The 12,074-nt window shown below is 56.8% G+C and overlaps 2 protein-coding genes across 2 annotated transcripts; one reads left to right on the top strand and one right to left on the bottom strand.

Moving 5' to 3' along the window:
- The first annotated feature begins 2,269 nt into the window (after window positions 1-2,269).
- GGTG_02992 (hypothetical protein) lies at window positions 2,270-4,740 on the top strand. Its single transcript, XM_009220770.1, has 5 exons — window positions 2,270-2,542; window positions 2,772-2,804; window positions 2,892-3,053; window positions 3,145-3,446; window positions 3,523-4,740. The coding sequence occupies exons 1-5, from the start codon at window positions 2,491-2,493 to the stop codon at window positions 3,979-3,981; spliced, it is 1,008 nt and encodes a 335-aa protein (XP_009219034.1). The 5' UTR covers window positions 2,270-2,490; the 3' UTR covers window positions 3,982-4,740.
- A 130-nt stretch (window positions 4,741-4,870) lies between these two features.
- On the bottom strand, window positions 4,871-11,191 carry GGTG_02991 (DNA topoisomerase 2). The gene is made up of 4 exons (XM_009220769.1): window positions 10,672-11,191; window positions 7,208-10,567; window positions 6,867-7,124; window positions 4,871-6,807 (listed from the first exon to the last, which is right to left on the bottom strand). The coding sequence occupies exons 1-4, from the start codon at window positions 10,738-10,740 to the stop codon at window positions 5,395-5,397; spliced, it is 5,100 nt and encodes a 1,699-aa protein (XP_009219033.1). The 5' UTR covers window positions 10,741-11,191; the 3' UTR covers window positions 4,871-5,394.
- Between the last annotated feature and the right edge of the window lie 883 nt (window positions 11,192-12,074).

Here is a 12,074-nt window from a genome sequence, read left to right as displayed (position 1 = left end):
ACATGTTTCGTGATCGTGTCTTGCTGATTGTAGTCCCTGATGCTGCTAGATGGGCATTGTTGTTAAGCGATGTCCGGTCTGGTGCTTGGGTGGAATGGGTGGTGCTCGCTGGATCAGTGCTCGCAGAGCGAGCGAGAGACTGGTGCTCGTCAGGTCGGGGAGGAAGGAAGAAACCTCTGGAACGGGTTTCCAGCTCCCATTAAAAACCAGGCAGGTACGTGCACGGCCGCAAGACAAAAAGCAAACCCTACGGTCGCAAAGGCGGCGAGCAAGCAAAAAGAAAGTGCACACACACATGGGCCTCTCACTCTTCACGTCTCAGCTTGCATCCTTCTTGTCTCGGGGATCGGGCAGCAGACACAGATACTTGCAAGTCACAACGAAATACGGCAACTCTTGCTTTATTACCATTTAGCTCTACGCGGGTGTATTTTTCTTTTTGTCGGGCGCAGAATAGCCCCTTGGGAATTCCGGATACCCAAGCATGACGCCATGCCGGAGTTTCGGACAATCGCTCAGCCGTTGACGAGCGGATGGGAGCTAGGCCGCCACAGCGTCTCGAGAGATTTCCCATGTTGAATTGTGAGCTGGATACGTGGGGTGAGGGAGGCATCAGATCACTGTTTTCATTCCGGTCCCCTTCCTGTTTTTATTCGTCTTCCTGAGAGGACCAACAGGTCTCTCCATCTTTTTATTGATACCTGATGCTCGTGATGCGTGCTCGCGAGGCCCCACAGACGTCATGTGGGCGCCTGCCCGATTAGGACTAGGTAGCAATGTGGGTTTCTTCTTGCCCTTCTTTTTTTTGTTCCTTGTTCCCTTGCCGCAATCACATGCAAGTCTTGGGGGGACCGTCTCCAGTCGGGTTTTTGTTTGGTGGGGCAGGGCCCTCCACAAGCAGCTTTCAGCATGACGCCAGCGGCCAGCAAATTTCGGCTGGTCCCCCCTCCTCCCCTCTGGCTGGACCTGCTTTTTGCCCGCTGTGGGCTTCTTGCTGAGGTACTCGACGGCTCTGAATGGACCCGGGGGCCAGAACCGTATGATGCATGGAGGTCCCGTTCCTGGCCCACGCGCATGCATTTGCGACATGACAGCTTTTCCCAGTCAGGAGAGGGCTGGCTGATAAGAAGAGGGGAGAAATGAGGACAGATTTGTGTAAACCACTGGGCACTGGGGCTGCCCGTACATACTAATACACGCCCACATGCACATACAGTATGCACCGCACCCCTGACAAGAAAGCCGCCTGCATGAGAAGAAGCAGGCGGATGGGGTCAAACACGGGGGACGCATCGGCCTCACCGTATGGAAAGTGCCACATGGATTCGTGGCTGCTCGGGCTCGGAAACGGCACGCCGAAATCTCGTCTGTTTTCTCTCAGGAAGTTGACGGTATTGACGGTGCCGTATTGGCCCGCTATCTAGGACGCCGTCGAGGAGCTGCACGCGTTTGACTGAGGGGCAGCTCAAATGTGTGTGGATGGGAGAAACAGGTAGCGCGGCAGGTCGGGTCAGGCTAGCAGTGTCGTCCGTTGACATCGTCATACATTTCCCTCCAGGCGCAGCCAGCAGCACCAGGCCAAAGCTCCTTTCTGCTGCTTTTGTACATGGCCAGCCACCACCGGCGCACCGCCAATCAAGGGACCGCACGCACGCACAGCTGTGCCAGCCCCCCAAAACGTTGGAGCTGCACCACCCGCCATGACGCTGCTTTGTGGCTAGCCGGTTTGTGTGTGTGCCTCTCACACTGCGTGTCCTGTCGTGTGCGCTCTTTGAACGACGACGTCTTTGTGGTGACGACTGGCATTTTTCTTCCTTTCGAGCAGTCAAGTCCAAAAAGGGGGGCGGTCCGTCATGTTGGGAGGGGTCAAGCGCCACTTTTGGATGGCTCATGAGATGGAAGGTGAATCTCGGCCCTGAGACCCGTCATCGAGAGCACGCGCACAAGGAGACATCACGTCGGTCGCTCACCAGGCATCCGTGCACACTCGATCTAGCTCAACGAAACATTGAGCTCGTCTCTCCGGTTGCGGTAGAAGTGAAATGATGGCAACGAGAAGAAAAGCAACACAGAAGCGGTGATTCCATTCCGGAAGCCCTGTTGCATGCTCCAAGGCCGTGAGGCCCCTGTATTTCCAGCGGCTAGCGCCAAAACCAGCCGTAGAGCAGCTAGGGCGGAGCACTGGCCCGCCACTTGTAGGCCCCGCACAGGTGCCGAAAGTCGGGAGGTACCTCTCTGGAGACCTCTGGAAAATAATAGAAAAAGAAAAAAGAAAATAACTGACGACATCTGTACCTCCCACCCACGCACACAGACTCACCTCTCTCTCGCCTCCTTTCCCTCTGCCTTTCCGGCTCTTCCACCTCAAACAACCTTCGTCCTGCTCTCCCCCAAAACAACCCAAACTCAGCCAACCACGCCAATCCGGCCACATACGTCTCCTCTGCTCTTTGTCGCCAGCACACATCGTTTCTGAGCAATCATTTCGCAATGGCTGATTCGGCTGCCAACGGCGGCTCCGGAATGGATGCTCTGAAGAGCAGTAAGGTTCGTCACCCTCGCCCTCCCAGCTCCGACCGCAAAAGCTGTGGCCCGCCTGCCGTGGCCGTTATCGTCCGGGACCGTCGACTAACCGCAAGACGCCTCTCTCTTCGACAGTGTTCCACGCCCTCCCACCGCCGCCGCCGCCGCTTGATGCCATGCACTCCGAATGCCACGTCGCGTGCGCAGCTTTCCCTTGGAGCTTGAAACTGACCCAACCCGCACTGCAGACGCCTCGGCTGCCTACGACTCTGTCGCCAATGGTATGAAGATCGCCCTGTCCCCCCCCGCCGGCCAGGCCGGCTCGGCTTCCTGTCCGTGGCCCCGCTGACCCTTGCCCCGTCCGACAGGCCCTGTTGCTCAGAACGTCAAGGATCAGTCTGCCAAGACGTCGGCCGAGTTCTCCAAGCTCGCCGCCTCGCGGCAAACGCCAGCCAACCCGGCCGCCACTGGCCAGCCGCTGACGCACTATCACTCCTTCTTCTCGGAGCTCCTGTCCTGGAACAACCCTCGTACGTTAGCCCGCGATGCTCCGAGGCTATGTCTTTTGGCATCCCTCTGTCGAGTTAGCAGGCTGACTGACACTGATGTCTTTCTTCCCAGGTGCCTCCGCCATCGCCTATGTCTCCATCGTCACCCTCGTCTTCTCGGTTAGGTACCTGGACGTTTTCCGATATGCCCTCAAGCTCACCTGGATCACCCTCTTCACCACGGTCGCCGCCGAGGTTGCTGGCAAGGCCGTCCTGAACACGGGTGTCGCCAGCCAGCTCCGCCCCCGCAAGTACTACACCATTTCGCAGGAGACCCTGACCGGCCTTATTGGGGACGTTCACGAGCTCCTCAACTTTTTCATCATCGAGTCGCAGCGTATTCTCTTTGTTGAGAACATCCCAGTCTCCGCCATGGTAAAGTTCCCCTCGACGTCCCCTGCAACTCCACCCGTTTACCTAGTGCTAACTAGGTCGAACTCGCACTCCATAGGCTTTTGTTGGCTCTCTGCTTGCCTACTACCTCGTCAAGTTCGTCCCGTACTGGGGCCTGACTCTCATCTTCACCACCGTTGCCTTTATCGCCCCGCTTGTCTACAAGTCCAACAAGGAGTTCATCGACGAGCAGCTGAAGCAGGTCTCGGACGTCGTCGAGACCCAGACCAACCAGCTGAAGGAGGTGGCCGGCAAGCACACTGCCCAAGCCACCGAGCTGACCAAGCAGTACATGGGCGACTACACCGCCAAGGCCCAGGAGCTGCTCCGTGGTCGCTCCAAGTCCCCTGCTGCTACCCGCAAAGCCGCCCCGGCCGACGAAGTTAAGAAGTCCGACTTTCCCGAGGTGCCCAAGGGTTTCCCTGCTGCCCCCGGCAAGGAGGAGGAGTCGTCTGAGGAGGAGTCTGAGGAAGAGGATGAGAAGGCGCCTCTGAACAAGGTACCTGTCAAGGCCTAATCAGAGTACAACTATGTTGACAAGAACACCAGGGCGAAAAGATGGTGGGCCACATGTCAGGTGTCCGTCCTCTTTTCGGCTCTGGCAGACCTGGCTTTGGCGCCTACATGTTATGTACACATGTCCCCGCCTTGGCCGGTCTATGGAACCTCGAGCAGCACTCTTGGGCAACAACACCCCGAGCTTGCCAGTCTTTACCGCAACACGAGCCATGACCTCTTTAGTCTTACGGACTCGACTAGCATGATTTGACGGACTCCTTTTTTTTTTTTTACTTTACTCGATTGCTTTTGTCGTTATTTACCGCACGGCGTAGGGCACAGCACATGAGGGGAATCAGCATGCTTGAAATGAACCAACGACCAACCATGTCTGTCCATGGATTCTTGGGAACTCGTGATAATGGCTTATGTCCTGTTTTGCTTTCCCTCCACTGTCTGGTTCTTGGCTTCTGAGCGTGGCGGAAGGAAAGACAATGGAGAACGGTTTGGTAGGGCTGAGAATGCAAACGAGCATGGGCTGCGTGGATTGGGTCATATCAGGGGACTGTGGCGAAGGCGGACTCTAATATGGGGTCGCGCCGAAGGTGGATGGGTGGAGAGTGAGTACACGCCGTGAGGTGTGCTTTGTGTGAGGAGCCCTGCCGTCGAGGTTGATGTATACTCGTTTGTCTTTTCTTCCCCCCTTTAGTAGTTTGCGGAATCGTCGAATAGCCACGCATCCTCTGGCAGTTTTTAATCACTACTTTTCCTCCCTCCCACCTGTGCTCGTAGTTCCGTGTACGGCATCAAGCCGTTGTCTGTTTCCTAGCATTCACATATGGCTCGTCAGGGGATGCACAGTCATCTGGGAGGCGAGGAAACCATTTTCTAGTGCACTGTCATAACTGCCCAAGTTCCATGTTTGAATGTGGATAATCATTATCGAAGCGGATGGCTCTGAGAAATCTATGGGCAAGCCTCATGCCATGAGGCTCGTTGGATGGAGATGCTGAATAAGTATATTCACAATCGCGCCATCATCATCAGCAAGCAACGCCGGATATACAAGCAAAGTTTAAAAAAGAGGAAAAAGCCTATGCCTTCCAGACGAAACATAAGCGACGAGATGATATCGGAGAACTCAAGACGACATCGGGCAAAAACAGCCAAGGAAAAAGACACTGGATAGAGAGAAGAAGAGGCAAGGCGATGCAAGTCAGGGAGAATGAAAAAAAAACATACACCCATCCCAGACACCATCTCCGTTCCGCTCTCACTCTACCCGACCGTCCCCGATTACAGAGAGAAAAGACGCCGGAAAAGGATAAAAAGAAGAAAGATGTGCTTCCACCAGCATCAATCCATATCCCGCATATCTCATGTATGTTTTTTTTTGTCAAAACGCCGACATATAGTCTCTTAGGCGACCTTTTTAGTCGCTGTCCTCGCCGAAATCGTCACTCTCGTCCTTGTCGTTGCCCATCGAATCGTCCGAGTCGTCGAGGACGATTGGCTTCTTGGGCTTGGAAGCGGCGGCGCGCGCGGGACGGCCACGCGCCTTGGGAGCCGCAGCGACGGGGGAAGCGGGCGCGTCCCTCATAACGAGGTCGTCGTCGTCATCATCCTCGTCGTCGTCCATGACCGTCTTCTTCGCCTTGAGCTTCGCGGCGTAGGCCTTGGCGGCGGGCGAGAGCGTCGTCTGCTTCTTGGCTGCCGCCGTCTTAGCCTTGGCCTTTGGCGCCGGCGCGTCCTCCTTGGCCTTGTTCTTGGCACCCGCCGGGCGTCCGCGAGCCTTCTTGGCTGGGGCGGCGACGACGCTGAGGGGGGCCTTGGGAGGTGCTGCCGACGACGAGGCCTTGGCCGTGGCTGCAATCTTGCTGGGTGGCGGCAGGTCGTCGTCGTCGTCGTCGTCCGAGAGGAATTGGTCGACAACGTCGTCCTTGACCGACTTGACGGGGCTAGAGCGCTGGGCCAGGAGTTCGTAGTTGGTCTCGTCGGGGCTGTCTAGGTCGGCAAATGTCTTGGAATGTTTCGTCTTGAGTTTGCTGTTGAGTGTCGCACTGGCGTTGTCGCCGCTGCTCTCCGGGCGAGACATGGCGAACAGGCTCAACCGGCCCGAGGTGCCGTTGCCCGACTCGGCCTCGGGCTTGCCGATGCCCTTGACCATTGCTCCGACGTCGTCCAGCATCTTGTCGTCAAAATCGGACTCGGACTCGTCGTCTTCGACGATCCATTGCTTGGGCTTCGCTGCAGCGGCGCGCTTGGAGCGCACGGGCACCTGTATCGAATCGTCGTCCAGATCCATGACAGTATCTGCGGGCCTCTCATCCGAGTCCTCCTTCTTGACTGAAGGGGCCTTGGGCTTGCTGAGCGCAGCAAAGTCGTCTTCGGAGAGATCGTCTGATGCCCCGTCGAACTGAGACCTGCTGGTGGCCTTTGCTTTGGGCTTCGCCGAGAACATGCTTGCGAAGCGCTCGTGCGTCTTTGTCGGCTCGACCTTGATCGCCGGGCCCTCTTTAACCTTCGCAGCAGCCTTGGGTGCGGCCTTTGATGCGGCCTTGCCCTTGGTCGGGGCGTAGTCGTCGTCGGCTGCTTTGGGCTTGCGACCGCCTCCTCGGCCGGCGCCGATCTTCTTAGAGACACGACGACCCATGCGGTTGATGTTGGTCTGGATCTCCTTGTCGAGCCGCATCTGCTCCTCCCACTCCTCCATGAAGTCGTCTAGATCCTTGCACCACAGGTCCTTCTCGCTCTTGCTCTCCAGATCGTCATACTCGGCCTTTTTGGCGTCGATTAACTTCTTGAGCTTCTCCAAACGCTCGTATGTGAGCGACCAGATAGCCATCTGTCACATCTGTTGTTAGCAACTACTCCTATCATAGAGGTAGTTTGGATCTTACTTACCGATAAAAGGTAATCGTAGTCGCTGGCGCTGCCTTCGTCTTCTTCCTCTGCGGGCTCGTTGTCCTCATCGTCCTCCTTGGCCCTCTTTGCAGCCTCGGTCTTGGGGAAGGCCTCATACTTGCGGTCGCGCAGCTCCTGAACTAGAACGACCTTCTTCTTCTTGGAGACGACCAGCTTGCCCTCGATGATCTCCGAGATGAAACGGTACTGGTTCTTTAGCTTGCGGTAGTCGGCATGGTACACCTTGAGCCAGTGGGCCTGTTTTGATGTGAGAATTTCGTCAAATTAGCATTGCGGCACGAGACAACCAGAGGGAGGAAACATGACGTGATATGACGCACCTTGCGCTCGGTGTACATGTTGAACCGGTAGTGGTAGTACTCCTCAAGGATGTCCTCTACTTTTTCGTACTTGCGGATCATGCCGTTGGTGTCGAAAGCGACCAAGTTCGTCGTGGCGATATTCTTGAGAAGCTTGAATTTCTCCAAGAGACCCTCCTTGAGCGCGATCTGCATGTGCTTTTCCTCGAGCTGGATGATGAAGTGCACGTTGCGGTGGTCGTTGAACTCCTTGTAGTCCTTGATGAAGGACGGGGCCTTCTCGGCACGGATGATGTCCTCCAGCTTGGCCTTGAAATCATCCGTCCACATCCGGATGGGCAGCTCCGTGATGACGACCTCGTTAGGATTCTTTTCGTCCACCTCTGCGGTACCATTGAAGCTGTACCGCCCCGGACCCTCGGCTCGCACCGAGCCCTTCCAGCCACGGAACCAGGGGAGCATGGTCTGGAAAGGTTGCTCTTCTTCCCCATCCATGCGGCCCATGCGTCGCCTCAGGTTGTCGACAATGTCCTTGGGGTGGTAGTTGGGGATCGACGTGCTCCAACCGGTGCCGATACCGTCGGCACCGTTGACCAGAACCATGGGGATGACGGGTGCGTACGTTTTTGGCTCAATGACCTTGCCATCATCCACTTGGTGCTGCAAAATAGGCTCGTCCAGGGCAGAGAAAACGCGACGGGCAAATGGTGACAGGCGAGTGAAGATGTAACGAGCGCTGGCGGCATCGGATCCACCGGCAAGACGAGAACCGAAGTTACCGCTGGGCTCGAGACAGTTCACGTTGTTGGACCCGACAAAATTTTGAGCCAAGCCGACAATGGTCTGCTGTAGCGAGGCCTCACCGTGGTGGTAGGCGGCCACCTCGGAAACGAAACCAGCCAACTCGACCACCTTCTTGTCCTTGACCAGGTTCCGCTTGAAACTGGCAAAGATGACCTTGCGCTGTCCAGGCTTCAGACCGTCAACCACGGAAGGAATCGAGCGCATGTTGTCTGCCATGCTGAAGAGGATGAGCTCCTTGTTGACGAAGTCGGTGTACGAGACAGATTTGGTCGAGTTGTCCAGGTATGTGCCGGGAACAAAGTTGCCAAGCCACTCCTTTCGGGCGTCGGCCTTCTTCTTGGAGAAAGCCAGCTCGAAGAGATCGACCTCCTGGGGCTTCATCGTATCGAACTCCTTCAGGTGGCGATCTAGGTCGGTGAAGTAGACCTGGGCGTCCTCGTTGGACGAGGTTCCCAGTCCCTTGAGGTACTTGTAATCCCAGCGCCGGATCTCATGCTTGTGGGCCTCCTTCCACTCCTCGTACTGAGGCAGGTTGAAGAAGCTCTTGAGCCTGAGCGGCTTCTTGGGGTTAGAGCCCTGCCACACCTTGACGACGGGGGTGATGAACTCCTGGAAGAAGTCTGGGATCTGCAGCAGGGATGGGAATTGCACTTGGAGGAAGTTGATGAGAAGCCCCTTGATGTGACTACCGTCGTGATCCTGATCGGCCATGATCATGAGGTGACCGTACCGCAGGCTCTTGGTGTCGGTGTAGTTCTGCTTGTGCTTGAGACCGAGGAACTGCTTGATGTTCTGGATCTCCTTGTTCTTCAGGATCTGCTCGACGGGCGCATCTCGCACGTTCAGCATCTTTCCGCGCAGGGGGAAGACGCCGATGCGGTCCGGGTCCAGTACAGCGCGGCCAGCAACAGCCAGACCTCTGGCCGAGTCACCCTCGGTCAGGATGAGGGTGCACTCGTGGCCGTGCCTGGTACCAGCCAAGTTGGCCTCGACCAGCTTGTCGTTGCTGATGCGCGAGCGCTTGTTGCCGTCGCTCTTGGAAAGCATCTTGTCCGCCTTCTTCTCGGCGAAGTGGATAATGTTCTCGATGGCCTCGGTCTGCTTGACCTTCTTGAGGAAGGCGTCGGACAGCGTACACTTGCTGCCAAAAGCGCTGGCCTTGGTCGTCATCTGCTCCTTGGTCTGCGACGTGAACGCCGGGTTCTCGACGAGGGCGCTGACGAAGATGAAGATGTAGTTGCGGATATGGTTCAGCTTGAGCGAGTGGCCCTTCTTCTTCTTGTTGAGGTCGGCTAGCAGCGCCTGGCAGATCTGGTCGGCGATATAGTTGGTGTGCGTGCCTCCAGAGGTGGTGGCAATGGAGTTGACGAACGAGACCTGCTGGAACGAGCCGTCCGACACGGTGAAGGCCACCTTCCAGCGGGTATGCAGCTTGGGGTCCTCGAAGATGACCTCGGCCACGGGGGCGCCTTCGGCACCCTCGGGCGCCACATCGTCGCGCTCCTTGGCGATGGACTTGGCGTACATCTCACAGTACTTCTTGAAGTTGATCTTGAGCTGCTCGCCGTTCAGAAAAACCTTGATGTTGGACTCCAGGGTACCAGCCATGTCGTAGACGCGGCGGTACATGAGGCCTTCGAGATCGTCGTCGATGCCATTCTCCATCCCGAAGCGCTTGTAGTCGGGCTTGAAAGTGACGCGCACGTAATCGGCCGACTTCTTGGCCTTGATCTTGGGCTTTTCGCACACGCCCATGTTGTTGGTCCACCTCTGCGAGTAGTTCTTGCCGTTGTTGCTGTCCTGGCACTCGAGGATGAACTCGGTACTGAAGATGTTGGTAAGCTTGGCACCGTAACCGTTGCGGCCACCAACGGTCTTCAGCTCCTTGTCGTCGTAGTTGGAACCAGTCAGGAGGTGGCCGAAAATCAACTCGGGGATGTAGACCTTCTCCTTCTCGTGCATCTCGACGGGGATTCCCTTTCCGTTGTTCTCGACGGAAATCTGGCCCGACTCGCGGTCGATGGTGACCTTGAGCGCCGTCATGGTCTTGTCACGCTGGCTGTTGTCGGCAGCGTTTACGAGGATTTCGTCAAAGATCTTGTAGAGACCAGGCACAAAGTTGACGGTCCTGTTCTCCACCAGCTGCGTCTCCTTGTTGAAGACCCATAGCTTCTGGTCGGTCCGCTCCACGGAGCCGATGTAGGTGTCGGGGCGCTTGATGATGTGCTCGAGCTGGGTGAGCTTCTGGTACGTCTCGGTTGCGGACTTGTTGGATTTGGGCTTCACGTCGACGTCGTCGGCAGCGCCGTCCAGGTTCATGCTGTCGCTCTCTATCTCGGCGAGGGGCTTCCCGCTAGGCTTCTTGGCGGGAGCCTTCTTCTGCTTCTTGGAGTTTGGTGGTGTGTTTGAGAGGTTGGCGTCATCGTCCGACCCAGCGCCGCCGTCGTCGTCCGAATCCGGCTTTGCGCGCTTCTTTGACACTGCAAGCTTGGACTGGGTAAGCTTCTTCTTGGGCGCAGCTTTGGTAGCGGCGGGCTTTGCTGCTGCCTTCTTTGCGGCGGGCTTGGCTTTTGGTTTCTGGAAGATGGTGTCAGCAGGAGCGCATTGTGACTATGTGCCATGTGCGCAGGATAGTAGCATTGTCTGATGCACGCGGGCGCTGTAAGACGGCGGGAACTAACAGGCTCGGGGGAGTACCCATCGGACTCGTTGTCCAGGAAGTTGTCTATGGAGTCGTTGTCGGAATCCATGGTGGGCGATTTTGGCCGCGATGCGCGGGTAGATTTGTGGCGCAGATGGAGGAGTGAAGGACCGCGGCGTGGTTGTAAGGTGCTGAGACCAGGCCCGGCGAGCTCCAGCAGGCGCGGACGCGAGGGGGTCCTGTGGGCAGCGGCGGCGGCAGTGGCAGTGGCCGGGGTGATAACAGAGTGAGAGGCAAGTAAGGACTGGAAGCGAGCGAAAAAAGGACCAGACACCCGGTCGCGACGGATGACTGTCCCAAACCTGAGCCAGGCCAGGTTCGTTGAAGGAAAACCCAAAAGATAATAAAGCGTGTTATGGAAGAAGTGAGGGGAACGCGCAGCGGAGGCGGCTGCGCTGCGCTCCAGGGAGTCTAAGATCAATGCAGCCACCGTGATAGGGTAATTTTTGCTACCCCCCTTCAGCAGCTGTTGTTTGTTGTGCCTGGCACCCCGATTTGGCAATCCAATGTAAACAAGGGTCAGTCGAGTGCGCCCTTCCCAAAAAAAAAATTCAACATGTCGGCAGCGCTGCAGCGGCGAGACGCGTTAGCGCACGGGCCATACGAAGCTTTCCCCAGGGTAGAGCGAGATCACGTGGGATTGACCTCAACGGTCTGCACCATGATTGGATGACTTGAGACCTTGCAGGGATTAGATCACCTTGGGCGGGCAGCGCATTGTTAGGGCAGTGCATTGCCGCCATCCAAGCTCGAACAGCATCAACAACATCAGACAATTTCAAGATGGATCTCTGCGCTAAACAGAGCCACCCCGAGTCCCTATGCTTCGGCCAAGCTGCCTACTTGGTAGATTGTTCCGTTCACATTTATGGTCCGTTGACATTTATGCTTGGATGTTTTTGTATCGTTCGATGCTGCAGCAGCAGTAGGCAAGCTTCGCTGCCGACACCTTGTGTCCCTCTTGCTCTCGTTTTGTCCTCTCCCCGTTTTTGCCTTTTGCCTTTTTTGCCGGCGGGACGACCTGTTTGGCAACACGAGGACAAATGCCCGTTTGCACACAACCTTAGGCACCCACCTACCAGTCTGAACCAGAGAAATACGGATCGGCTTCTACGGAAACGACCCAACACGGGCACCCCTCTTTACCCCAACCATCAGACACTCAAGCTATACACTGCGACGGGCCACTCCTCGGCCCCATTCCCGATGGCCGACCGACCCAGTCCAGACTTCTCCGATGAGCGGCGGGTGCAGAGACAGGACAGCACGTTTTGGTGCCAGGCGGGAGACAGCGTGAGCACGGAACGGGAGACACGAAAACATGTCGCTGGAATTCCGGAGGCACGAAAAGACGGGCTTGTTAGGAACACGCTGCCCTTGCTC

Source organism: Gaeumannomyces tritici, assembly GCF_000145635.1.
Source record: "Gaeumannomyces tritici R3-111a-1 unplaced genomic scaffold supercont2.2, whole genome shotgun sequence".
Lineage (NCBI taxonomy): Eukaryota > Fungi > Ascomycota > Sordariomycetes > Magnaporthales > Magnaporthaceae > Gaeumannomyces > Gaeumannomyces tritici.
This window is presented reverse-complemented; position numbering and strand designations above follow the sequence as displayed.